General features: G+C 42.3%; 1 protein-coding gene across 1 annotated transcript; it reads right to left on the bottom strand.

Moving 5' to 3' along the window:
• Positions 1-483: 483 nt before the first annotated feature.
• On the bottom strand, positions 484-27,020 carry erich1 (glutamate rich 1). The gene is made up of 5 exons (XM_067985256.1): positions 27,002-27,020; positions 26,662-26,820; positions 19,434-19,574; positions 11,788-11,919; positions 484-905 (listed from the first exon to the last, which is right to left on the bottom strand). The coding sequence occupies exons 1-5, from the start codon at positions 27,018-27,020 to the stop codon at positions 541-543; spliced, it is 816 nt and encodes a 271-aa protein (XP_067841357.1). The 3' UTR covers positions 484-540.
• Between the last annotated feature and the right edge of the window lie 229 nt (positions 27,021-27,249).

Genomic DNA, 27,249 nt, shown 5'->3' with positions numbered 1-27,249 from the left:
TTCACAAATACCTGTTATAGAAACAAAAGTTATATCTCAAAATATTTTATTTTTTCCATTGACATAACTACATTGACAATGTTGTAAAATTGTTTTTAAATGTCAAAAAGAAACCCTTTTTAATAATCCTCCAGTCTACAAGGCACAAATAAGTTGAAGAATGGTGCAGACTGAATTTGACAGTAGTAAGTCAGGCATACCATAACAAAATGGACATCTTCCCAAGCAACAGAGAAGAAAGATACTTTCAATATGAAATCATTTAAGCTTTTTTCTTTACCTAATAAAAATTATGTATAAATTTGGACACCAAAAAATATACTTTCCCTGTGACATGAAACAGTCCAAGTCAGGCTAGTATTTTTTTAGTTGCTGACTGAACTCTGGTTACAATAGACTTCAATCTCAAGGAAGAAGTCAGATTAAGAACTTTTTTTTGAGATTGGGGGGGGGGGGGGGGGAAATAAAAAAAATGCTAGGAAAGAAATTATCCAAGATTTTTATTCAGGATTTACAGAACGTACCATCAAAGTACAATTCCTAGATTGCTTGTAAGGAGTCAATGACCTCAGCTGCCTTCTTTTCACATTCAGCAGCATCTTCTTCACTGCTGCCCTCTCCTGGTTGATAAGTGAATTCCACAGCTGTGGCTCTGGAAACCAGTCCAGCAGCCTTTAGCTTTTCTTTATGTCGTTTCTTTTTCAATTTTCTTCTTCTGTTTTTAGTTAATGTTTCTGGTCCAAGCTTTGTAGAATCTATTTGCAGTGTCTGCAAGATGTCAGTTTGTAACGCCTCTGGCTGCTGAAGTGCAGATTGTGCATTTTTACTAATGTGCTCAAGCAATGAGCTATTGAACTTTCTTCTCCGCCTACGTTTTCTTTGAAATTTTGGTGAAGAATCTCCTCCTGCAATTGAGGAAACGTTAGTTGTGATAGATAACGTCACAATATGAATAGTAATCTTTTGGGAATAGAAAACCAAACATTACAGCACAATATGAATCAGTATTTACTTAAGCAGTTTGTTCTATTACTAATATTTATAGACACCAGAAATAAACTTTATACAGAATAAGCATACTTAAAAGTAAATTATTTATATTATAATTCCAACATATCGTAAAACTGAAGAGCTACTCATCTTTTTCAGAACATCAGCCTGATCATGTCCTCGTTACAGCTTTAGTATCCACTGAACAAGCGGAGATGACCTGTGTTTAATTTCTTGGCCGAAGTGTGACAATTCTGACAAAGGGTTCCCTAAATGCAGTCTGACTTTTACTTCCAGTAATACAAAAGATGATGACTTTGTTGCTCGGGTTCAAGAGGCAATACTCTAATCATTGAACCAACTCAATCTGACTTTAAAACAAAATTCTGGAGGAATGAGTGTCATTTTAAGCTTTTAAAAAACTCCAAAATATGGCAGTCCTTTAAAGTACTATTTTCCAGTTTACGCTATAATTGAATTCAGTGCAAATTAATAATGGTTCAGATTTTATAAAACAGACCATGTTAAGATGTGAATCAAATCAGTTTACACTAAATTAAATCTTACTTCACTGCCTAGAGCAGATGTGAATTAAATCCATGCAAGCAAACAAAATTGTCTGAACTCAACTATATTACCTATCTCTTCCCTTCACTGTGGGCACACGAACATCAATAGTTTAGAACAAATTCTACAACTGGTGCTGATAACATGTATCTACATACACACAACTGACTACACCACATTTTAAAAAAAAATATCCAGCCAAAAACAAATTGTGGATGTAATAAGTACAGATGTCCCAAATTTCATTCTGGTTTGTGCATACAGAAAAATTGGGAGAAACTTTGCTCACTATAGCCTATAACCCGTAGCCTGGACTATCCCTCAATCATACATCATCATCGCACCAAGGGACTAACCCTGGCTCAATGGGCAGCACAGAAGGGTGTGCTAGGAGATTTACTACACATACCTTAGAATGTGGCAATAACTTAGTGAAGCTATTACACTACCTGCACTCGAAACACCAAAAGCAGCAGGCTATAAACAGAGCTAACTGATGACATTATCAGACCAAAGTTCTCTCATCCTACCACATCCAGTTGAGAATGGTGGAGGACAATAAGGCAACTAAGGAGGCAGGGGCATCCATAAACATCCCTATTCTCAACTATATCCACAGCACATGAACACAAGAGACAAGGCTGAAGTGTTTGCAAATGTCTTCGGCCAGAAGTGTCGAGTGGATGATCTTACTCAGTCCCCTCCTGAGGTACCCACCATTATAGATGCCAATGTCCAAGCAATTCAGTTCACTCCACATGATACTAAGTTGCTGAGTGCACTGCACACAGTAAAAGCTATGGGCCCTGACAACATCCCAACTTAAATGCTGGCGGCCTCTGCACCAGAACTAACCACTCCCTCTCACATCTGCCCATCAATGAGGCATACTGGCCAGGTATGTCCCATCCACAAAGGATGGGGGGGGGGGGGGGGGGTGGTCGGCAGATATTGGGGCATCCGAGTACAATTGGGAACCCGATTTGAAATGTACTGCTGCTGCATGGGTTTCCCGGGTCAGGAAACTAGTCAGTGAAACAGAAGCGGGAGCTGCCGGTCCCCCAAGGCAAGTGCCTCTTTCAGCACTCCTTGTGGGCCAGGAAGAGCAGGAGTACTCCCCCAAGGAAGTCTTCGGCCTCCCCCAGTCCCGCTCACCAGCCTATCTCCCCCCCTACCCCCCATTGCAGACCTGATGCACCGCAGCCCCGATTCCTGAATTCCACCCCAATTGCCAACCTCTCCCCACCCCCAGGCTCGATTCACTTGACCAAGTATGGCACCAAGGAGCTCTGACAAAACTTGAATGAGGGTCAAGAAAAAAATCCTGCAATGACTGGAATTATACCAGACAAAAAAGGAAGAGTGGTGTTGAAGACCACAGCGATAGACATTGCTGCAGGAGTTCTTCAAGCATCATTGGCCTAATCGTCTTTAGCTGCTTTATCAATGACTCCCTCTGTCATAATTCAAGATTAGGACTGTTCGCTGAAAATTCAGTTCCATTCACAACTCCTTCTATAATGAAGTAGCCCATGCCAGCATACAGCAGGATCTTGATAACATCTAGGCTTGGGCTGACAAGTGGCAGGTAATATTTGTACCATACAAGTGCCAGGTAATGACCATCTTAAAGAGAAAGCCCAACAACCCCCTCCCCCAACTATCACCAAGATCCCTGTCATCAACAGCTTGGGGGTCACCATTAACCAGAAGTTTAACTGGATCAGCCATATCGATACCATGGCCTCAAGAGCAGGACATTCCTCAACAAGCAGCTCACCTTCTGACTCCTTAGCCTCTGGCTTAAGTCAGGTATGTAATTGAACACACACTATTTACCTGGAATACTCACTATTTTCCAGTTTACTTAATAGGCACTCCAACCAATATCCACCCTCTCCATTACCAGTGCACTGTGGCTGCAGGCAATGACCATCTCCAACAAGAGAGTCTAATCACCTCCCCTTGACATCCAATGGCATTACTATCATCAAATTCCCCAACAACATTCTGGGATCCATTGACCAGAAACTTAACTGGACCAGCTAAATAAATGCCGTCGTTACCAGAGCAGGCCAGAGGCTGGTTATTCTGTGGCGAGTGGCTCACCTCATGACTACCCAAATCCTCATCATCTACAAGGCACAGGTTAGAAGTGTGATGGAATAATACTTGTCTGGGTGGGTGCAGCTGAAACAACACTAGAAGCTCGACACCATCCAGGACAAAGCAGTCCGCTTGATCGGCACCCCATCCACTCTCTCCATCACTGGCGCACCATGACTGTTGTATTATCCACAGGACGCACTGCAGCAACTCACCAAAGCTTTTTCAACAGCACCTCCCAACTGCGCGATCTCTACCACCTAGAAGGACAAGTGCAGCAACCGCATGGGAACACCACCACCTCCAAGTTATCCAAGTCACACACCATCCTGCCTTGGACATATATCGCCGTTCCTTCATCATCACTGGGTCAAAATCCTGGAACTCCCTACCTAACAGCACTGTGGGAGAACCTTCACCCACATGGACAGCAGCGGATTAAGAAGACAGCTCACCACCACCTTCTCAAGGGCAATAAATGCTCATATGCCAATAATTAATTAATCAAAAAATATATACTACCTATAGGATGCTCTGCACCAACTCGCCAAGGCTTCTTCGACAGTACCGCCCAGCCCCATGACCTTTACCATCAAGGAGGACAAGAACAGCATTGTCATGGGTGCACCGTCACCTCCAAGTCACACATTATCCTGACTTGGACATATACCACTGTTCCTTCATTACTAGAACCATAGAAAAGATACAGCACAGAAGGGGGCCATTCGGCCCATCATGTCCGCGCCGGCTGGAAGAACAACCAGGTGCCCATTCTAATCCCACCTTCCAGCACCCGGTCCGTAGTCCTACAGCTTACAGCACTTTAGGTGCAGGTCCAGGTACTTTTTAAAAGAGTTGAGGATCCCTGCCTCTACCACCAAATTGGGCAGTGAATTCCATACACCCACCACCCTCAGGGTAAAAAAGTTTTTCCTCATGTCCCCTCTAATCCTTCCGCCAATCAGCTTAAATCTATGTCCTCTTGTTCTTGAACACTCTGCTAGGGGAAACAGGTACTTCCTGTCTACTCTATCAGGGCCCCTCAATTTTGTACACCTCAATCAAGTCACCCCTCAGCTTCCTCTGCTCCAAGGAAAACAACCCCAGCCTATCCAATCTCTCCTCGTCGCTGCAATTTTCAAGCCCTGGCAACATTCTTGTAAATCTTCTCTGCACTCTCTTCAGAGCAATTACATCCTTCCTGTAATGTGGTGACCAGAACTGTGCACAATACTCCAGCTGTGGCCTTACCAGCGTTTTATACAGTTCCATCATTAGCTTTTGTATTCTATACCTCTGCTAATAACGGAGAGCATTCCGTATGCCTTCTTCACAATCTTATCTACCTGTACTGCCACCTTCAGGGACCTGTGCGCATGCACTCCAAGGTCTCTCACTTCCTCTACCCCTCTCAATATATTCCTGTTTACTGCGTATTCCCTTTTACTGTTTGCCCTCCCTAAGTGCACTACCTCACACTTCTCCAGTTTGAACTCCATTCACCACTTTTCCACCTACTCCACCAACCTATTGATATCTTCTTAGAGTCTACAGCTATCCTCTTCACTGTCAACTACACGGACAATTTTTGTATCATCTGCAAATTTGCCAATCATGCCCCCTACATTCAAGTCCAAATCATTAATATATACCACAAACAGCAAGGAACCCAACACTGAGCCCTGTGGCACACCACTGGAAACATTTCCATTCGCTAAGACATCCATCGACTTTTACCCTTTGTTTCCTGTTACTGAGCCAATTTTGGATCCAATAAGCCACAATTCCCTGTATCCCATGAGCTTTTACCTTTCTGACCAGTCTGCCATGTGGGACCTTGTCAAATGCCTTACTAAAATCCATGTAGACAACATCCACTGCACTACCCTCATCAATCCTCCTGGTCACTTCCTCAAAGAATTTAAAATCAGATTTGTAAGGCATGACCTTCCCTGAACAAATCTATGCTGACTATCCCTGATTAAACCATGCCTTTCCAAGTGACAGTTTATCCTATCTCTCAGTATTGATTCCAATAGTTTGCCCACCACCGAGGTAAGACTGACCGGCCTATAATTGTTCGGCCTTTCCCTCGTACCCTTTTTAAACAATGGTATTACGTTTGCAGTCTTCCAGTCCTCCGGTACCTCCCCTGTATCTAGTGAGGATTGGAAATGATCCTCAGAGCATCCGCTATTTCCTCCCTGGCTTCCTTCAATAGCCTAGCAAACAATCCATCCGGCCCTGGTGACTTTTCAACTTTCAAGGATTCCAGTCCCTCTCGTGCTTCCTCTCTCTATGTTTACCTTAGCAAATATTTCACACCTCTCCTCTTTAACTACTACGTCCGGATCATCCCTTTCCTTTGTGAATACGGAGACAAAATATTCATTTAAAACCCTACCCACATTCTCTGCTTCTACACACAAAAGTTACCCTTATCATCCCCGATAGGTCCCACCTTTTCCTTAGCTATCCTCTTGTTCTTAATGTACTGATAAAACATCTTTGCGTTTTCTTTAATCTTACTAGCTAATATTTTTTCATGCCCTCTCTTTGCTTTCCTTATTTCCTTCTTACGTCATCCCTGTACTTTCTATACTCCTCTAGGCTTTCTGCAGTATTTAGTTTTCTGTGACAGTCATAAGCTTTCTTTTTCTGCTTTATCTTGCCCCGTATACTTCTAGACAACCAGGGCGCTCTAAATTTGACAGTGCCACCCTTTTTCTTTGAGGGGACATGTCTGCATTGTACCTGTAATTGCACTTTTTAGTGCCTGCCACTGATTTCTCCTCAAGTAGTTGTGTCCAGTCCACTTCTGCCAAATCCCCTCTTAGTTCTGTAAAATTTGCCTTCCCCCAATTTAAAACATTTACTCCTGATTTAACTCTGTCCTTTTCCATAAAAATGCTAAAACTAACTGAATTGTGGTCACTATCCCCAATATGGTCACCCACTGTCACTTCACCCACTTGCCCATCTTCATTTCCCAGGACTAAATCTAGAATTGCATCCCCTCTTGTTGGGCTTGTCTCGTATTGGCTAAAAGAGTTCTCCTGGACACCGATGAAGAATTTTGCGTCCTCTGTGCCCCTCACACTGTTTGAATCCCAGTTGATGTTAGGGTAGTTGAGTCCCCTACTATAATTGCCCTCTTAATTTTGCACTCAGAAATTTGTCTTCATATTTGTTCTTCTATCTCCCTTTCGCTATTCGGGGGTCTATAGTACACTCCTAGTAGTGTGACTACCCTTTTTTTTTTATTTCTTAGCTCAACCCATATGGCCTCGATTGATGATCCATTTAGCATATCATCCCTTCTTACAACTGTAATTGATTCTTTAACCAATAATGCTACCCCTCCTTTTTTTTAAAAAAAAAAATCACCCGCTCTATCCTGCCTGTAAACTCTATCCAGGGATATTGAGCTGCCAGTTATCCCCCACTTTAAGCTAGGTTTCCGCTATAGCAGTGATATCATGCTGCCATGTGTCTATCGGTGCCCTTAGCTCATCTGCTTTGTTTGTGATACTCCTTGCATTGAAGTATATACCCTTTAACCCCGTCAAATTCCTGTGCTGAATACTATTTAATCTTTGCTTCTTTTGCCTTTGAGTCGCTAACTACGTCACTAACTGCTTTTCTATTTCCCGGTTTCCTGGTCTGAATTTGTCCTATCTGTACCTGCTCTTTGGTTCCCATCCCCCTGCCACACTAGTTTAAACCCTCCTCAACAGAACTAGCAAATGCCCCTGTGAGGATATTGGTCCTGGTTCTGCTTGGGTGCAACCCGTTCAGCTTGTACAGGTCTCGCCTTTCCCAGAATCGGTCCCAATGCCTCAGGAATTTAAACTCCTCCCTCCTACACCATCTCTCAAGCCACACGTTCATCTGGTCTATTCTCCTATTTCTGCTCTCTCTAGCACGTGGCACTGGGAGTAATCCTGAGATTACTACCTTAGAGGTCCTGCTTTTTAATTTATTTCCTAATTCCCTATATTCTGCTTGCAGGACCTCATCCTTTTTTTTAAAAAACCGATGTCATTGGTACCGATATGGACCGCGATCTCTGCCTGTTCACCCTCCCCTTTCTGAATGTCCTGCAGCCGCTCCGTGCCATCCTTGACCCTAGCACCAGGGAGGCAACATACCATCCTGGAGTCACATCTGCGGCTGCAGAAACGCCTATCTGTTTCCCTTATGATGAAATCCCCTATCACTGTTGCTCTCCCATTCTTTTTCCTCCCCTCCTGTGCAGCTGAGTCACTCATGGTGCCACGGTCTTGGCTCTTGCTGCATTCCCCTGAGATGCCATCTCCCCCAACAATATCCAAAGCGGAATATCTGTTTGAGAGGGAGATGGCCCCAGGGGACTCCTGCTCTAACAGCCTAGTTCTTTTACTCTGCCTGGCGGTCACCCATTTCCTTTCTGCCTGCGTAATCTTTACCTGCGGTGTGACCACCTCACCGAACGTGTGTTACTGTTCCAATATCCTGGAATTCCCTACATCATGGGAGCACCATCACCACAAGGAATGCAGGAGATCTAGGGTAGGCAATGATAAAATTGGATAGCTATGTAGTGAAGGATAGAATACTCGAGCCTGGTATTTAGTTGCTTCCAACCTTTATTCACAGAGATTCCCCTTACACACAACATACCCTAGCTAAGCTCTCCTATAAAAATACAAGAGTCCCCAATTGATACCCACCACCTGAATACAATTAACACTAATTGATATAAATCATACAATTAATAGGCAATAATGCAGCCTTGTCAGCATCGCCCACATCGGAGAACAAATAATTAAAAAGTCGTGGTCCACAGGATCTATTATAGCTATACTGTATATGGTTGGATTAGATGTTCACAAATTTAACGAGACGGAATCAGAACAGCCATAAACCCACCATATTCTTTAACTGGACTGTTGATGTTGCCATGTTGCTCATTCCTTATTTTAAAAATGTTTAAACTTGACAAAGAGATAGAACAGCCATGGGAAATATTTAAAACGGTAATCAAGAGGTGATCAGGAGAAATATATTCCTCTAAGAAACAAGCACAAACTCGCCAATAATGAAGCACCCATGGATGAATAACGAGACAAGGGTAAAACTGAAACTAAAGAAAAAGGCATACTCTTAAGTACATAAACAATAAAGGAGGATGACAAAAGGGAATACGAAGAGTTTGGAAAGAAGTAAAAAATAAATTAGGAAAGCAAAGAGGAATGATTAAATTAAATTATCCAGGAATATAAAAATAGTAAAATATTCTACAGATACATAAATAACAAAAGAAAAACCAGGATAGGGACAGGGCCACTAAGGGATGCACAAGATAAACTCACAGGTGATGACAGCGAAATGGCAGAAATATTGAATAATTACTTTGCCTCAGTATTTACTAGGGAGACTAACAAGGTAGAAGAGATCAAAAAAGATATAAAAGACATTTAAAATAGAACAGTGGGGAGGGTGAGGGGTGGGCGAGAAAGATAATTGATAAACTAATTAAACTTAGAGGATAAAACCCCGGTCCGGATGGATTGCGTCCACGCATAGTAAAAGAAGTTAGGGAAAAGATAGCAGAGGCACTATTACATGTATACAAAAATTTATTAGAATAGGGAATAGCGCCAGGGGACTGGCAGACAGCTAATGTTATTCTTATATTTAAAGAGGGAGTTAGAATAAGTCCAGGAAACTATAGACCAGTTAGCTTAACGTTGGTGGTAGGAAAGATAATGGAATTTTTATTCAAAGGTGTAATAGAAAACCATTTAGAAAACAAATATATAATAAAGAGTAGTGAGCAACAGATTTCAGAAGGGAAAGTCATGCTTGACCAACCTTAATGAATTCTTTGAAGAAGTAACACAAAAAGAGTAGACAAGGGTGATGCAATAGGTGTAATACATTTGGATTTTCAAAAGGCCTTCATTAAAGTACCACATAGTAGACTCATGACTAAGGTCAGAGCATGTGGAGTCAGGGGACAAGTAGTAGAATGGATAGCAAGCTGGCTACAAAACAGAGAGTAGGGGTTAAGGGTAGCTACTCAGTGGCAACAAGTGGGAAGTGATGTTCCACAGGGATCAGTACTAGGACCACTGTTGTTCACAATTTACATTAATAATTTGGACTCGGGAATCGGAAATACAATTTCAAAATTTTCGAGCGACACCAAATCGGGTGGGAGGAGGGTGGGGGGGATGTAGTTATTGCAAAGGAAGAATGCGATAAAGTGGAAGAAGACATTAATAAACTTGCAGAATGGGCATGTAATTGGCAAATGAATTTCAATATAGATAAGTGAGGTGGTGCATTTTGGTAGGAAGAATAAGGAGGCCATATATTGCTTGGATAATATCTCTACATGTCACTAAATGTAGCAATGTAGGTTAATAAGGCCATGAAAAAGGCAAACCAAGCAGTGGGGTTCATTTCTCCAGGGATAGAATTGAAAAGCAGGGATGTTAAACTTGTATAGATCCTTGTTTAGACCACTCTTGGGAGTACTGTGAGCAGTTCTGGTCCCCATATTATAAAAAGGATGTAGAGGCATTGGAGAAGGTGCAAAAAAAATTCACAAGGATGATACCAGAACTGAGAGGAAATTTTTCAATCAGGAAAGGCTGAACAGGCTGGGGTTCTTTTCTCTAGAAAAGAGAAGGCTGAGGGGTGACCTGATAGAGGTCTAAGATAATGAAAGGGTTTGATAGGGAAGACAGAGAAAATGTTCCCACTTGTCGGGGGGGGTCCAAAACTAGAGGTCATAAATATAAGATAAGTCACTAATAATTCCAATAGGGAATTCAGGAGAAACGTCTTTACCCGAAGAGCGGTAAGAATGTAGAACTCGCTTCCACAAGGAATAGTTGAAGCAAATAGCATAGATGCATTTAAGGGAAAGCTAGAAAAGCATACAAGGGAGAAAGGAATAAAAGGGTACGCTGGTAGGGATCGATGAAGTAGGGAGGGAGGAGGCTCGTGTGGTGCATAAACGCCGGCATGGACCAGTTGGGCCGAATGGCTTGTTTCTGTGCTACAGACCTGATGTAACTTGATGTAAATACAGGAACACCGCATGTTTGAACAGGATTTTTGTTTCTTAAGCAATTTTCAATTAGCTTATGGGGAATGAATATATAGAAATAAAAATAGGAGACACATTTACTACGTGGGGTAGAACTTACTTACAGAAACATTGAAACACAGGGCAAGGCATTAGTTGACTCAGTGCTCACCATGTCTAAACAAATGTAAGGAATCTTACAACACCAGGTTATAGTCCAACAATTTTATTTTAAAATCACAAGCTTTCGGAGATTATCCCCTTCGTCACCTGAAAGCTTGTGATTTTAAAATAAAATTGTTGGACTATAACCTGGTGTTGTAAGATTCCTTACATTTGTCCACCCCAGTCCATCACCGGCATCTCCACATCATGTCTAAACAGTGTGAGGTAGTAATGTACAAAGCAAATCATTTCCTAGATTTGCCAGAGTCCTACTGAAGCTACACTGTGTCCTCTTCATGCCATAGTGTACTGTTCTGGTTCGTGAAACATAATGGGGCCATCACAACCTTGAAGGCAGTCTAGAGGAGAGCAACAATCTTAATCATTGGGATCAGAGGGAGGAGCTATGATGAATAACTTGATAATCTAGAGCTCTTAAGCTGTGAAAAGTAACAGCCAATATAACTTTTTAGAGATATACAAGATACTTAACAGGATAAATTAAACCTAAAACAATATAGATATACCAGGGCAGCAGGACAAGCGGACACAGCTTCAGCACTGTGAAGAGCCAATTTAGGCTAAATATGAGTATTTCTTTACACAGGTGTTCAACAGCTGGAACAGGTTGTCAGGAAGAATGGTTGGGGGCAGGACCCTAGACTCACGGAAGAAACAACTACATGCTGTAATGGGAAGGCAGAAGGGTTGGTATTCACGAACGGTGAGATCAAATAGGGCGACGGATGTACACTGGAACCCATCTTTGGAGATATAAAATGTGTGTTATGAGTATATAACTGATGTTTGACATCACTATTGCCCCTTTTTGTTTTAGAAAAAAGATTTAAAAAGGAACAAAATTATGCTATTCTTACCATCTGGCTCTTCATCACTTGAATCTTGAGACTCAAGCTGCTCATTTGGTCTAGTTGAGCACACTTCATATCCAGAAGGGGGCAGGCTCACTGTATAGACTTTCCTGCATACTGGAATAATTTGGGCATCATCTGTAGAGAAGATGTAAAGAAATCATGTACAAAAGATATTACATTTAGTATCTTAAATGAATTTTTAAAAAAAAATCAGAGTGTTTACAGCAACCACAATACAAGTGCCACAGTTAATAATTAAATACAAAAGAAAAGCATTGGCTTTTTGTTGTGTGCTAAATGCAATTAGTAAACATTGGGCTGCCTATGCTTTTATTAAACAGCAGGTTAACCATTTGCTCCTCTAGTGAGGTCATGGTGAGGTCAGCAGTGTAACTGCATATCCCTCGCTCTTCCCAGCCCTGAGAAGATTCCTTTCCCTCACTAATTACTAGAGATGTACATCCTCTAAATTTGGGAACAAATTCAGATCCACAATTAAACTCAGTATCTTAAAATTTTCCTTACTACTGTTGCAACTAATTGGTTTGTAAACTGGAAATGGCATTTTGCAGTATAACTGAGAAACTTCATGTATAACTGACATGAAATTATCTTTTTCTTGTCATATACAATTGTTGACATTAGACTGATTTTAAAGGCCAAAATGTGGAAATATAAAAATTAAAAGAAAACTCCCCCTTAAAAAACCCAGGAAGATATCAGTAGTGTATTCACAGATAAAATCCTCTTGCCAAGTGTTTGGAAACATAAGAAATAGGAGCAGGAGTAGGCCATACGGCCTCTTGAGCCGGCTCTGCCATTCAATCAGATCATGGCTGATCTTCGACCTCAACTCCATTTTCCCACCTGATCCCCATATCCCTTGATTCCCCTAGAGTCCAATCTATCTCAGCCTTGAATATATTCCACGACTCAGCATCCACAGCCCTCTGGGGTAGAGAATTCCAAAGATTCACAACCCTGAGTGAAGAAATTCCTCCTCCATCTCAGTCTTAAATGGCTGACCCCTTATCCTGCGACAATGCCCCCTAGTTCTCGACTCTCCAGCCAGGGGAAACAACCTCTCAGCATCTACCCTGTCGTCAAGACCCCTCAGAATCTTGTATGTTCTACTATTTTATGAAGAATTCTAGCCTGCAACAGAGAGTTGGGATAAATGGTTCATTCTCGGACTGGCAACCAGTAGCCAGTGGTGTTCCGCAGGGGTCGGTGCTGGGTCCCCAACTCTTTACAATCTATATTAACGATTTGGAGGAGGGGACTGAGTGTAACGTATCAAAGTTTGCAGATGATACAAAGATGGGAGGGAAAGTGGAGAGTGAGGAGGACATAAAAAACCTACAGGGGGATTTAGACAGGCTGGGTGAGTGGGCGGAGATTTGGCAGATGCAATAATATTGGAAAATGTGAGGTTATGCACTATGGCAGGAAAAATCAGAGAGCAAGTTATTATCTTAATGGCGAGAAACTGGAAAGTACTGCAGTACAAAGGGATCTGGGGGTCCTAGTGCAAGAAAATCAAAAAGCTAGTATGCAGGTGCAGCAGGTGATCAAGAAGGCCAACAGAATGTTGGCTTTTATTGCTAGGGGGATAGAATATAAAAACAGGGAGGTATTGCTGCAGTTATATAAGGTATTGGTGAGACCGCACCTGGAATACTGCATTCAGTTTTGGTGTCCATACTTAAGAAAAGACATACTTGCTCTCGAGGCAGTACAAAGAAGGTTCACTCGGCTAATCCCGGGGATGAGGGGGCGGACATATGAGGAGAGGTTGAGTAGATTGGGACTCTACTCATTGGAGTTCAGAAGAATGAGAGGCGATCTTATTGAAACATATAAGATTGTGAAGGGGCTTGATCGGGTGGATGCGGTAAGGATGTTCCCAAGGATGGGTGAAACTAGAACTAGGGGGCATAATCTTAGAATAAGGGGCTGCTCTTTCAAAACTGAGATGCGGAGAAACTTCTTCACTCAGAGGGTAGTAGGTCTGTGGAAGCTACATCATTAAATAAATTTAAAACAGAAATAGACAGTTTCCTAGAAATAAAGGGAATTAGGGGTTACGGGGAGCGGGCAGGAAATTGGACATGAATTTAGATTTGAGGTTAGGATCAGATCAGCCATGATCTTATTGAATGGCGGAGCAGGCTCGAGGGGCCGATTGGCCTACTCCTGCTCCTATTTCTTATGTTCTTATGCATCATTGAATGCTTTCCACCACTGGGACTGTCATGACTTCTTCTCTAGTAATGTATTCTGGGTAGAATTCCACCATAACCACAGTGTGCTCTGTACAGAAATGTCTCAAGTTGATCACCCACTCTAACTCAACCACTAAGTTGGCAGCTTTTTCCAAAGTTTCAATTTAAAAACATTAGGTAGACAAATTTGTGTCCTGCTACCTCGACTACCCAATAACTAGTAAGTTAATAGGCTTCTGTGGTCCAAATGTGCATTTTCCCCCTCCTCCAAACAGACTTCAACGTTTTTTGTTCTATACGGTTTTAAATCAGTTAAACTCAAAAACAGGGAACCCTAATTATGAGTCATCAGTTTTAAAAAAATGGCACTGTACCTTCCTTTGCAGATTTTTGAACTAGAACTAGCAATGTGGAAATAATTCATTGCTATTTAATTGATCATAATCCTACATAATTTTGAAAGCCTCCTTCAAGTCACTCCTTAATCTACTCAGTTCTAGTGATAAAAGCTCTAACTTCTTAAGTGTCTATTCATAAAGGTGCTTCATTCCCAGTAATATACAGTATCTACTCTGCACCTCTTCTGCTTTTATATCCACCCTATGGTGGGGTGCCTAAAACCGTACGAAATCCATCAATTGTTCGCATTTTTATGGATTTCTACTTTTAATGGCCTGTGTATATGTACACTAAAATCGCTCTACTCCATCTAAAATTTTACCACTTAAAGTGTACTTTCTTTTCCCAGTCTCTTTCTCTACAATCAGCTGTATCAGCCAGCTGCCTGCCTATTCCATCTTTGTGGAGTCTTTCAGTATCACCATCCCCAATTTGGGGTATTCAGTAAATTTTGATATTGTTCTCTCAATTCCTATATCTCGATCATTTCACTATGTAGAAGATAAAAGTGGCTCAAATGCAGAATGCAATTCACATCTTTCCAATCAGAACCTTCCTTTTATTCCTACTCTTTGTGTTTTTGCCCTCCAACTATCTCTTTAGCCATGTTGCTAATTCCACGTGTATTATCTTTGCCAAAAGTCTCTTATGTGGTATCTTATCAAATTTTGAAAATCACAAACCATAACATTTCCTTTACCTATCAATTATTTCTTCAGAGCTCTATAGGGTTAATCAAGCATGGCTTACCCTTTAGAAATCTGTGCTGACTGACCAGGATGAACTCATGACAGTGCAAGTACTTTGCAGCTTCATCCTGTATTATGGACTCTAGTAGTTTACCAACAACTGAAGTAAGACTAACTGGCTTATCCAGTCTCCTATTTTGTGGCGGGAAGTCACATTGGCCGTCCTTCAGTTCTCTGGCACTTTGCTTTTCACAGAATTTTATCCCCAGCTCCCCTCAAGATTCTCAGATGTAAATGATCAGATCCGAGTGATTTGTCTACCTTAAGCTTGAGTAACATCTTTAGTACCATCTTTCTTTCAATAACAACCTCCACCAAGTGCCCTATATCATCTCTGGTGGTTCTAAAATACCAATATTCGTCTCCTCTGAAAACAGAGGAAAATAATTTATTTAGTATTTCTGCAGTTCCCTTACTTTCCGCCATGAGCTTGTTCCCTTCACTTTGTAGCGACTCTACCCCACCTTGACTTTCCTCTTATTACTCGTGTCCATTGAAAGTTTTTTTTTAAAAAATTGCCTTTCTTGGTTTTTACCAGTTTTCTTTCATAGTGCCTCTTAGCTTTTCCATTCTTCCTTTTCATAGCCGTACTATATTTTATCCTGGCTTACTTTTCCATTATCTACTAAGTGCTATCAAGCGGCACTTACTCACCAATAACCTGCTCACCGATGCTCAGTTTGGGTTCCGCCAGGACCACTCGGCTCCAGACCTCATTACAGCCTTGGTCCAAACATGGACAAAACAGCTGAATTCCAGAGGTGAGGTGAGAGTGACTGCCCTTGACATCAAGGCAGCATTTGACCGAGTGTGGCACCAAGGAGCCCTAGTAAAATTGAAGTCAATGGGAATCAGGGGGAAAACTCTCCAGTGGCTGGAGTCATACCTAGCACAAAGGAAGATGGTAGTGGTTGTTGGAGGCCAATCATCTCAGCCCCAGGACATTGCTGCAGGAGTTCCTCAGGGCAGTGTCCTAGGCCCAACCATCTTCAGCTGCTTCATCAATGACCTTCCCTCCATCATAAGGTCAGAAATGGGGATGTTCGCTGATGACTGCACAGTGTTCAGTTCCATTCGCAACCCCTCAAATAATGAAGCAGTCCGAGCCCGCATGCAGCAAGACCTGGACAACATCCAGGCTTGGGCTCATAAGTGGCAAGTAACATTCACGCCAGATAAGTGCCAGGCAATGACCATCTCCAACAAGAGAGAGTCTAAACACATCCCCTTGACATTCAATGGCATTACCATCGCCGAATCCCCCACCATCAACATCCTGGGGGTCACCATTGACCAGAAACTTAACTGGACCAGCCATATAAATACTGTGGTTACTAGAGCAGGTCAGAGGCTGGGTATTCTGCGGCCAGTGACTCACCTCCTGACTCCCCAAAGCCTTTCCACCATCTACAAGGCACAAGTCAGGAGTGTGATGGAATACTCTCCACTTGCCTGGATGAGTGCAGCTCCAACAACACTCAAGAAGCTCGACACCATCCAAGATAAAGCAGCCCGCTTGATTGGCACCCCATTCACTCCCTTCACCACCAGCGCACTGTGGCTGCAGTGTGCACCATCCACAGGATGCACTGCAGCAACTCGCCAAGGCTTCTTCGACAGCACCTCACAAACCCGCGACCTCTACCACCTAGAAGGACAAGAGCAGCAGGCACATGGGAACAACACCACCTGCACGTTCCCCTCCAAGTCACACACCATCCCGACTTGAAAATATATCGCCGTTCCTTCATTGTCGCTGGGTCAAAATCCTGGAACTCCCTTCCTAACAGCACTGTGGGAGAACCGTCACCACACGGACTGCAGCGGTTCAAGAAGGCGGCTCACCACCACCTTCTCGAGGGCAATTAGGGATGGGCAATAAATGCTGGCCTCGCCAGCGACGCCCACATCCCGTGAACGAATAAAAAAGTGCTAACTGCTTTTTAAAAAAAAGTTTCAAATTTGATCCAGTGCCTTGATTTAGCTATGGAACTCAGCCTTTGAAACACTCCCATTTCTTCCCTCATTGAATGTACCTGATTTCTATCCTTTCCATTGTCTGTATAAATATTTTCTATTGATGACCTATAGTTCTATTTCCCAATTTTACCCTCTATTTAGTCTAAGGTCCCTTATCTCACTATAATTTGCTTTTCTCAGCAAAATTCAATTTTTTCCCAAATACCCTTGTCCTTTTCTGTTCCAACACTGAACCTAATTATATCGTGATCACTGTTTCCCAAATGTTCCCCTACTTTTAAATGGTCTACTTGTACTGTTTCATTACTCAGAACCAGGTCAACTATTGCTTCTTTCCTTTCTGGAGCAACATAGATCTGAAGACATTGCAAAAAAAAAAAAATCTACCTTTGTTCACCATAAACATTTTACCTGACCCGGTCTATATTTGGATCGTTAAAATTTGACAATTATAATTCTATTGTTAATATATACTGAGCTAATTTGTCTACAAATTTCACCCTTAATTTTCTTTCCACTGTTCAATGGTCTATAATGTACTCCAAATAATGTGATTGACACTTTAGCATTCTTCAGATCAATCCAAAGGGATTCAATTTGGACTGAATATTTAAATTCTTATGCTCTCGTCCCATGATATTTCTCTACCTAATAGCACTACCACACATCCCTTTCTTCCTTCTGTATTCCTTTGGAAGTTTTATACCTAGGGATATTTTAATGCCAACCCTGACCAGCTGCAGCCACATACCAGGTACTGTTAGATCATAATTTTCTATTTTAATAGATGACTCTAGTTGCCTGATGTTGTTTCTTATACTCTTTTTGCATTTAGTTTGAACTCCCACGTCAATCTTATTTTTTTATTCTTACACACTCCAATTTTTTTTTTAAAACAACATTCTTATCCCGTTTAGTGTCTTTCAACTTTTCTACCTCCTTATTACCTACACACTTAAAGCTTACTTTCCCTTTCAGGCTGCCAACTTTGTTTTCCTGCTTTTCTCCACTAGATTAATTTAAAGCCTCCTCCACAGCTCTAGTTAACTTCTCTGCAAGAATACTGGCTCTGTTCAGGTATATTGGTCACAATGCCCCAGGAATCTGAGCCCTTTTCTTCTAGCCGCATATTTACCTTCCTAATCTGGCTGGCCCTGTACTGGCTAACATGTGGCATTGGTACTAATCCTGAGATTACTACCATTGACATCCTGCTGCTTATCCAATTACCTAATTTCTTGAACTATTTTTTCAGGATCTTAATCTTAGTCTTCTCTATACTGTTGGTTCTGACATGAACTACAACTTCTGGCTGATCTCCCTTGCTCTCTAAAAGCTTCTGCACCCACTCAGTTCTGTCCTCACCCTGATACTTGGGAGGCAACAGACCATTCAGGGCTCACATTTATGGGTACAGAAGAGGTGACCATCTACTCCTCTCACTATTGAATCTTCCACTATCACTGTGTTCCTGGATTTCTCTCCCTTGAGCAACCAGTTTTTATACAGCACCATGGCCTAGCTTGTGGCTACCCGTCACAAATTGGTCTCCTTGGAATAAGTATTTAGTACTTATACATTAAGGTAACACCCTCAGGAGTCCCTTGCACTTCCTCCTTCTTCCTCTTCTGACCTCAACAGATGGCGACGTGCTTCCAATTTTTATCCTCTACTACTGGTCAGTCTGATGCTGACCACGTCTTGGAACATTTGTTCCAGAAACCACTCCCACTTCCCAAATGTAACTTTAAGCTTGAGCGAATGAAGCTTGAAACACTTTGTGCAAGTGTGATGACTCTAGATGCTCAAACCATCCAAATAATCCTAAACCCAGCAAGATTAGCACAACATAGGTCACTGTTATGCTGCCATTGCGACACTTCTAAACTTTATCTAACTAATGCTATATCTAATGTATAAAATTTAAACTTCTAGTACACAGTATAAAAGTCTAAACAAAGCAAGTCTAACTATATACATTTCTTGAGTTCTTGTCTTGATGATACTGAAGTTTTGTGTATAGCTATTTTTCTAAAGTTAAAACAGCAGGATGAAAATAATAATCAATATTTCCATCAAGATAGATGTATTATACTTGGTGGAAGCCATACAATTAAATTGTAAGACTGCTGGGGGTCACGACAGCTTGCATACAAGGGGACATGGTGATTCAGCAGTGCTGTCAAGTCAATTTCAGTTGTAGAATGCCAAAATAGATTCATAGTACTGTATTTACTATATACAAAAGGGTCTATAGTTCATTTGTTGCAGTGCAGATATGTTTTACACCAGTTACCTACTGCGTCACCATTGATTTTGTTCCTTTCCACTTCCCTCTGTTCTAGTTTTGCCCTTGAATTTTTTGTAGGAGCTTCATGGATCTTTTCTTCGAGAGGTGGCGAAGAATATAATTTCTTTAACACCTTTTGTTTAAATGCTGTAGGGAAAAAAAGTTAAAATGATTAATTACACAGCATGACGTACAAATTTATTCAGATCAGAAGCTAATCTTTTAACAAATTGGGAGCCCCCAGATCAGCTTCTAAGCCAATCCAAATGCCAACTACTACATATAACAAACTTAGATTTATAGAGCCGTTTCTACATAGCAAGTCATCCCAAGGAGTTTAACAGTTGGGTGTCAGGCCCAAACAAAAATAGTTCAGGGTTATGAGCCAATTGGGATTGTTCTAAAAAGGTGTTTCAAAATATAACTCCAGTGCAGTGTCAAACCAAGTTTTAAAAGCTGCCACAGGGTCTATTGGATCTCCTGGGCACATTATAAACTTAAGCAGAATTTATTTAAAATGTTGAGTATACAGGCATTCCTACGTTTACATACATTTAAAATTTACCAGTCTAAAGCTCGCTATTAATCAGGAGAGTTGGATTTGCAATCAAGTAGTATAAAAAATAACTGCCGGTTGCAAATTGATACTGTAGATCTCGATCTCAGATCACTAGCTAAAATATAGCCATAACCTTCTTTGAATTTTAAATAAGCAGCACTTAAGTGTTTGATGTCATTGGAATACAGGTGTGCTTTGATCACATTTTCCATATTGCAGCAAGTCAAAAAATGAGCATTGCTTCACTACATCTAATGTAAATTAAGCATAGTTACATCCCTTTTTCTTCCAGTTTTATGGATTATACAGTGTTAAAAGCAACAAGATGCCTGGAGTGCACGAATGTGTTTCACCTTTGCATCTACTATCCACAAGAGGTTCAATGGCAGCACCGATAGATAATAACTCTGAAACCATTCCCCTTCTATCTAGCAACCCATAGACCCCACAAAACTAAGCCAGCAGCAAGTTTGCTTCTAGAGAAACTGACCAATAGTTCCAACTTGTCTATTATTTATAGCTTTTTCTCCTGACAGATTGTCCTTTTGGAATAACAGCAATAACCCTTCTGCCCTGTCTGGATCAATAGATCTACACTAACGAGATAGAAACAATCTGACAGACTCTGGTTTCTACAGTTTTTATGAAACTAGATGCAGAGTTTGACCATCTGTTGACTTGTATGAGCTTCTCAGTAACCTTATATTGTGCCAATGTCAGTCATACACCCATACAAGGTGTCTATTCCTTACTTGTTCCTTGTTCCCACACCACCTGCTGCCACTTCAACAGGGTCTCTGCTGCCACCAACCAGTTCCAAAGAAGTCTTCACTATTTTCTTTATTCCCCTACCTCCCCTTGGGAATGTCACCCTTCCTCTGCCTTTAACAGAGCAAAGCATCCCAAAGCGTTTTACCTGGGGGGGGGGGGGGGGGGGAAAGAGGGGAGTAGTCAGATAAAGCACCCGCAGCAGGTGAACTAAGAGAGATGGCCAAAGGCTCTGTGCCGATTTTTTAGGTTGTAAGGAGGATTAGGAACATGCAGCAAGTTGAGGGAGTGGATAGAGAGTGGTCCAGACTGTGAGAGCGAGGTGGCTGAAAGCTCTGCCAATGGTAGTAGAGTGAAGATAGGGGAGAACGTGCAGCAGACTAGAACTAAAAGAGCAGAGGAGAAAGGGCTGTAGGAGATTGCAAAGACACAATGGAGGATGTTTTCAGGATGAGAATTTTGAATTTGATGCACTGGGGAACAGGAAGCAAGGATCAGAGTGATAAGTGAACAAGATTTATTTGGGATTGGAAATAGGTGGCAGAGTTTTGGATTAGTTGGAGTTCAGTTGAGCCAAGGGATCAACCCTGATTCAATGAGGAGTGTAGAAGAGCATGCCAGGAGCAGCACCACACTTACCTAAAAATGAGGTGCCAACCTGGTGAAGCTACAACTCAGGACTACATGCATACTAAACAGCAGAAGCAACATGCTATAGACAGAGCCAAGCGATTCCACAACCAACGGATCAGATCAAAGCTCTGCAGTCCTGCCACATCCAGTCGTGAATGGTGGTGGACAATTAAACAACTAACGGGAGGAGGAGGCTCTGTAAACATCCCCATCCTCAATGATGCGGAGTCCAGCACGTGAGTGCAAAAGACAAGGCTGAAGCGTTTGCAACCATCTTCAGCCAGAAGTGCCGAGTGGATGATCCATCTCGGCCTCCTCCCGATATCCCCACCATCACAGAAGCCAGTTTTCAGCCAATTCAATTCACTCCACGTGATATCAAGAAACGGCTAAGTGCACTGGATACAGCAAAGGCTATGGGCCCTGACAACATCCCGGCTGTAGTGCTGAAGACTTGTGCTCCAGAACTAGCTGCGCCTCTAGCCAAGCTGTTCCAGTACAGCTACAACACTGGCATCTACCTGACAATGTGGAAAATTGCCCAGATATGTCCTGTCCACAAAACGCAGGACAAATCCAATCCGGCCAATTACCGCCCCGTCAGTCTACTCTCAATCATCAGCAAAGTGACGGAAGGTGTCATCGACAGTGCTATCAAGCGGCACTTACTCACCAATAACCTGCTCACTGAGGCTCAGTTTGGGTTCTGCCAGGACCGCTCAGCTCCAGACCTCATTACAGCCTTGGTCCAAACATGGACAAAACAGCTGAATTCCAGAGGTGAGGTGAGAGTGACTGCCCTTGACATCAAGGCAGCATTTGACACCAAGGAGCCCTAGTAAAATTGAAGTCAATAGGAATCAGGGGGAAAACTCTCCAGTGGCTGCAGTCATACCTAGTACAAAGGAAGATGGTAGTGGTTGTTGGAGGCCAATCATCTCAGCCCCAGGACATTGCCGCAAGAGTTCCTCAGGGCAGTGTCCGAGGCCCAACCATCTTCAGCTGCTTCATCAATGACCTTCCCTCCATCATAAGGTCAGAAATGGGGATGTTCGCTGATGACTGCACAGTGTTCAGTTCCATTCGCAACCCCTCAAATAACGATGCAGTCCAAGCCCGCATGCAGCAAGACCCAGACAACATCCAGGCTTGGGCTCATAAGTGGCAAGTAACAATTGCGCCAGACAAGTCCCAGGCAATGACCATCTCCAACAAGAGTCTAACCACCTCCCCTTGACATTCAATGGCATTACCATCGCCGAATTCCCCACCATCAACATCCTGGGGGTCACCATTGACCAGAAACTTAACTGGACCAGCCATATAAATACTGTGGCTACAAGAGCAGGTCAGAGGTTGGGTATTCTGCGGCCAGTGAGTCACCTCCTGACTCCCCAAAGCCTTTCTACCATCTACAAGGCACAAGTCAGGAGTGTGATGGAATACTCTCCATTTGCCTGGATGAGTGCAGCTCCAACAACACTCAAGAAGCTCAACACCATCCAGGACAAAGCAGCCTGCTTGATTGGCACCCCATCCACCACCCTAAACATTCACTCCCATCACCACCGGCGCACAGTGGCTGCAGTGTGTACCATCCACAGGATGCACTGCAGCAACTCGCCAAGGCTTCTTCGACAGCACCTCTACCACCTGGAAGGGCAAGAGCAGCAGGCACATGGGAACACCACCACCTGCATGTTCCCCTCCAAGTCACACACCATCCCGACTTGGAAATATATCGCCGTTCCTTCATCGTCACTGGGTCAAAATCCTGGAACTTCCTTCCTAACAGCACTGTGGGAGAACCTTCACCACATGTAATGCAGCGGTTCAAGACGGCGGCTCACCACCACCTTCTCAAGGGCAATTAGGGATGGGCAATAAATGCTGGCCTCGCCAGATACGCCCACATCCCATGAACGAATAAAAAAAAATGTAAATCTCCAAAAAAAAAGTTTGCCTTCTCTGGTTTCTGTCTTCCCCACACTGTTTCTTTTTTTGTCTGTCTCACTTTCTAACTCTCCCCACTCCTGTTTCTTTTTCTCCTCTCTTTGTCCTGCTCCTGCCTGATGTTTCTTTCTCCCGTTCTCTCTCTTCCCCCATTTCTGCTGTTCTTTCCTTCTTCTTCACTTGTTTCTTTCTCTCTGCCCACTCCTCCATAACTTTAGTCTTTTGCCTGTCCCCAACTTCATTTTCTCTCTCGCTTATCTTGTGCTTCATTTTTTTCAATTCTTTTCACTTCCCCATTTTTGTTGTTAGCTTTCCTTCTCTCTTTTGCATTTCTTTATTTTTCTCCCTTTCCACTTAATTTTGTTCACAAATGTTTTGAACTAGCAAGTTGTCTGAAGAACAATGATTCTAATGAACTCATTGCTAAATAATGATCCTAGAGAGAGAAATAGGTGCAACTTGTAGTTTTATATCGGACTTCTCCCAGTGGGCATTTTGTATACTTGCATTGGAACCCTTTCATCAGGCTTCCAAATGCAAGAGCCACTGGCGGCAGCTGATAATTTTTGGTGCTTCAGTAGTTGACAGCATCCCAAGAAATTCTCTTCCAAGGAAATTTCTGGTGCCTCAACTTTTGCGCTAGCATCAGTTGTTCACTTTACAAGGTAGTCGAATAAATTAAATGGGGTTCTGCTATAGAAACTCCATTTATCTAAACAATGGTACTTCCCATACATTTGGAATCTATCTTTTGAGCCTTCTTTTAAAAAAAACTTCAAACTGCCAAAAGTCTGGCTTTCATGACAAAATTTATAGTTAGCACAGAAACAGCCTCAAGGTGCATTTAAAAAAATCTGTAGGGATGTTAAGATTTCAAGAAAAGAGAAAGTGTGAAGGACAAGCAGCATGGAAGTAGACTGATAAGTGGTGTAGTGAAATGCATACTTTACTTCAGAGGCAAAAGTATGCTCACTTTTTGTTAGCATGTAATCAAGGCTACACTTGGGTGTACTGAGTATACTCACTATTTTTGGAGGCTAATCTATTTTTAAAAATTAAACAGTGTTATGCTTAGCCTCAGCAACTTATCTTCCATATACATCTTGTGCACTTAATTTAATTTTTATTTATACCTTATCCCCATTAAGTTATGTTATATTCTCATTTATATATATTCCATAGAACCATAGATATTTAGGAACAGGAGTAGGCCATTCAGCCCCTCGTGCCTGCTCCGCCATTTGATAAGATCATGGCTGATCTGTGATCTAACTCCATATCCCTGCCTTTGGCCCATATCCCTTAATACCTTTGGTTGCCAAAAAGCTATCTCTCTCAGATTTAAATTTAGCAACTGAGCTAGTATCAATTGTCGTTTGCGGAAGAGAGTTCCAAACTTCTACCACCCTTTGTGTGTAGAAATGTTTTCTAATCTCACTCCTGAAAGGTCTGGCTCTAATTTTTAGACTGTGCCCCCTACTCCTAGAATCCCCAACCAGCGGAAATAGTTTCACTCTATCCACCCTTTCTGTTCCCCATAATATCTTATAAACTTCGATCAGATCTCCCCTTAACCTTCAAACTCCAAAGAATACAACTCCAATTTTATAGCACAGAAAGCCATTCTCTTCATTGTGTCTATGCCAGGTCTTTGCTAGAATAATCCCAAACCAATTCTACTGCCCTGCTCGCTTTTCTCTTTCAAATATTTATTCACTCCTTTAAAAATAGCAAGTTCTACATTGTGGACCTGAATGGATCTTGCAGAGAAAGAGATGGCCCAAATAAGTATATTATATCCTGACTCCAAAAGCACAGGGCAGCAAATGAGAAAAGGTCAGGGTGTTCTATGCAGCCATCATCTGATGAAAATTGTACAGCTGCACAGCAGATAAGTTATATCAATTATAGCCCAGAAATGACCGTCGGCGATATTAGCAGAGCAAAAGTTGATGCATTCATTGATATCAAGGATGAGAGGATTCAGTTATAAGAGACTAGAAAAACCGTGGCTTTTTAAAAAAAATTAGAGCAATACGGGATAAGGCGAGATCCGATAGAGGAGCTCAAAATTACGAGGTAAATTGGAAAAAAAATATTTCCACTAGTTGGTAACTAGAGGGCATAAATTTTAAATCACCAAAAAAATTAAAAGGGCAAGATTATGAGAAATTTTAGAAATAGGAGGAAACAAAATTCATAATAACTTTTTAAAAGGAAGTGGATAAGTATTTGAAAAGGTAATATATTAAAAGGGCAAAATGAAAGGGCAATAGCAAGGGAATGGTGTTAATTGTATCCTTATGATTTATATGAATTAGTGTTAATTGTATTCAGGAGTGCGTATCAATTGGGAACTCTCATATCCATTTATAAGAGCTGATCTCGGGTGTGGGTGTAATGTGGAGCTCTGTGAATAAAGGCTTGGCAGCATCTGAAAAAAAACTTATATACATGAATGAGATTAAGTGGATAACTCTTTCAGAGAGCTGGCATAGGTAAAATGTTCTAAATAGCTTACATCTGTGCTACAACATTTTTAAAATTCTATAGATACTTTAATGGTGGTGTTAGCCTGCTTAAAAAGGTTTAATACCTGCATTAAAATAATGACCAAAGAATATCAAACAAACTGATTTAGCATTTGTGTGCTAATATTGTCAAGAGTACATTCCAGACTCTCAGTGGCTTTACAAGAGATTGCTACAACATACATACTTTTACATTTGTTCTGAGCTTAGTGGGGTATATTTTCCACATATTAAAATATATAGATAATAATGGAAAAATTATAACTAAAAAAATTGTTTAAAAAAACTCTGGGGAGGGGGATGCAAGCCCCTAAACCTCTATCCAAGAAAAAAATTTCCATTTAGCTAATGTGCAGTATACTCACTTCTAGAATTGCCACTTCAAAACTGTTTATAAAGTTCCCGAAGGATTGAGGAGAAATATGTCACAACTTCTTAACAGCTGAGGATTTCACTGAGGTTGGTCCTCTGACTACACTAAAACAGTGACCACACTTCAAAATGTGTGAATTGGCCGTGGAGCACTTTTGAGACATCCCGAGGAGGCGAAAGGCGCTCTCTATAAATGCAATCTCCCCACAAGGCCTGACACACAAAATCTATACACACACACACACACAGACAGACAGACCACAGTCCTTTGTTCACTTCCTGTCCGCCTGTCTCTTCACGTTAAAGCTGTGGGTAAACTGTTAGTTAACTTTAAACCGACTCCGAGTCAAAGGCAAAACCAGAAACCGCCGGAAGCGCGGGGCTCGGCTGGTCCTGTGGAGAGAACAGCGGGCGTTACCGATTCGGGCGGGGCTCTTCGTCCAACCGTTGCCAGGCCTGTTGTCTCTACAGCTGCTGACCGGCTTGCTCAGGGTTGTCTCAGCAGTTTTCTTTTGACTCAGATTTGCAGCGTCTGAGCAAATTTCTTTCCGCTCCTCGTTTGAGAGTCGCGGGCTCCCTCGTGTGTTAACACCTGTCCGCTGCCCCCCCCCCCCCCCGGGGGGCCTCGGTGACAGTGATTAATCGCAGCCAGGAGGCCGCTGCCACCAATCCGAGGTCGGGGCAAGTAAACACATCCCAGCCCCGCAATTTTAAAAACAAAACACCCCTTAGCCGCCGCCGCCGCCGCCGTCCCTTACCCTGCTTCCTATCCACCATCACACTGATTTAATTCCAATCTCCAGCTCGTTCCTTTTCGGTTTAACGGACATCCGCCGCGCGGCCACACGTCGATCACGAAAAAAAAGGAGGCGTGGCCTGACGGAATTCGAATCCTCTAATTGGCTGTGCCGGGCTAGCGGGTTCCCCGCCTTCCCACTGCGGCCGGCCGGGCGGGGGGAAAGAAGGGAAATGTCCAGGCACCGCGCATGCGTCGTCGTGGTTCCGT

Source organism: Heptranchias perlo, chromosome 5, assembly GCF_035084215.1.
Source record: "Heptranchias perlo isolate sHepPer1 chromosome 5, sHepPer1.hap1, whole genome shotgun sequence".
NCBI classification, from domain to species: domain Eukaryota; kingdom Metazoa; phylum Chordata; class Chondrichthyes; order Hexanchiformes; family Hexanchidae; genus Heptranchias; species Heptranchias perlo.
This window is presented reverse-complemented; position numbering and strand designations above follow the sequence as displayed.

Excerpts from the sequence above, each read along its gene's own strand:
- erich1 (XM_067985256.1), bottom strand. Across the intron at positions 11,920-19,433 it reads AATCAATGGTGACGCAGTAG|ATGATGCCCAAATTATTCCA; the intron begins GTAACTGGTGTA and ends TCTTCTCTACAG. Across the intron at positions 906-11,787 it reads AAGTGATGAAGAGCCAGATG|GAGGAGATTCTTCACCAAAA; the intron begins GTAAGAATAGCA and ends CCTCAATTGCAG.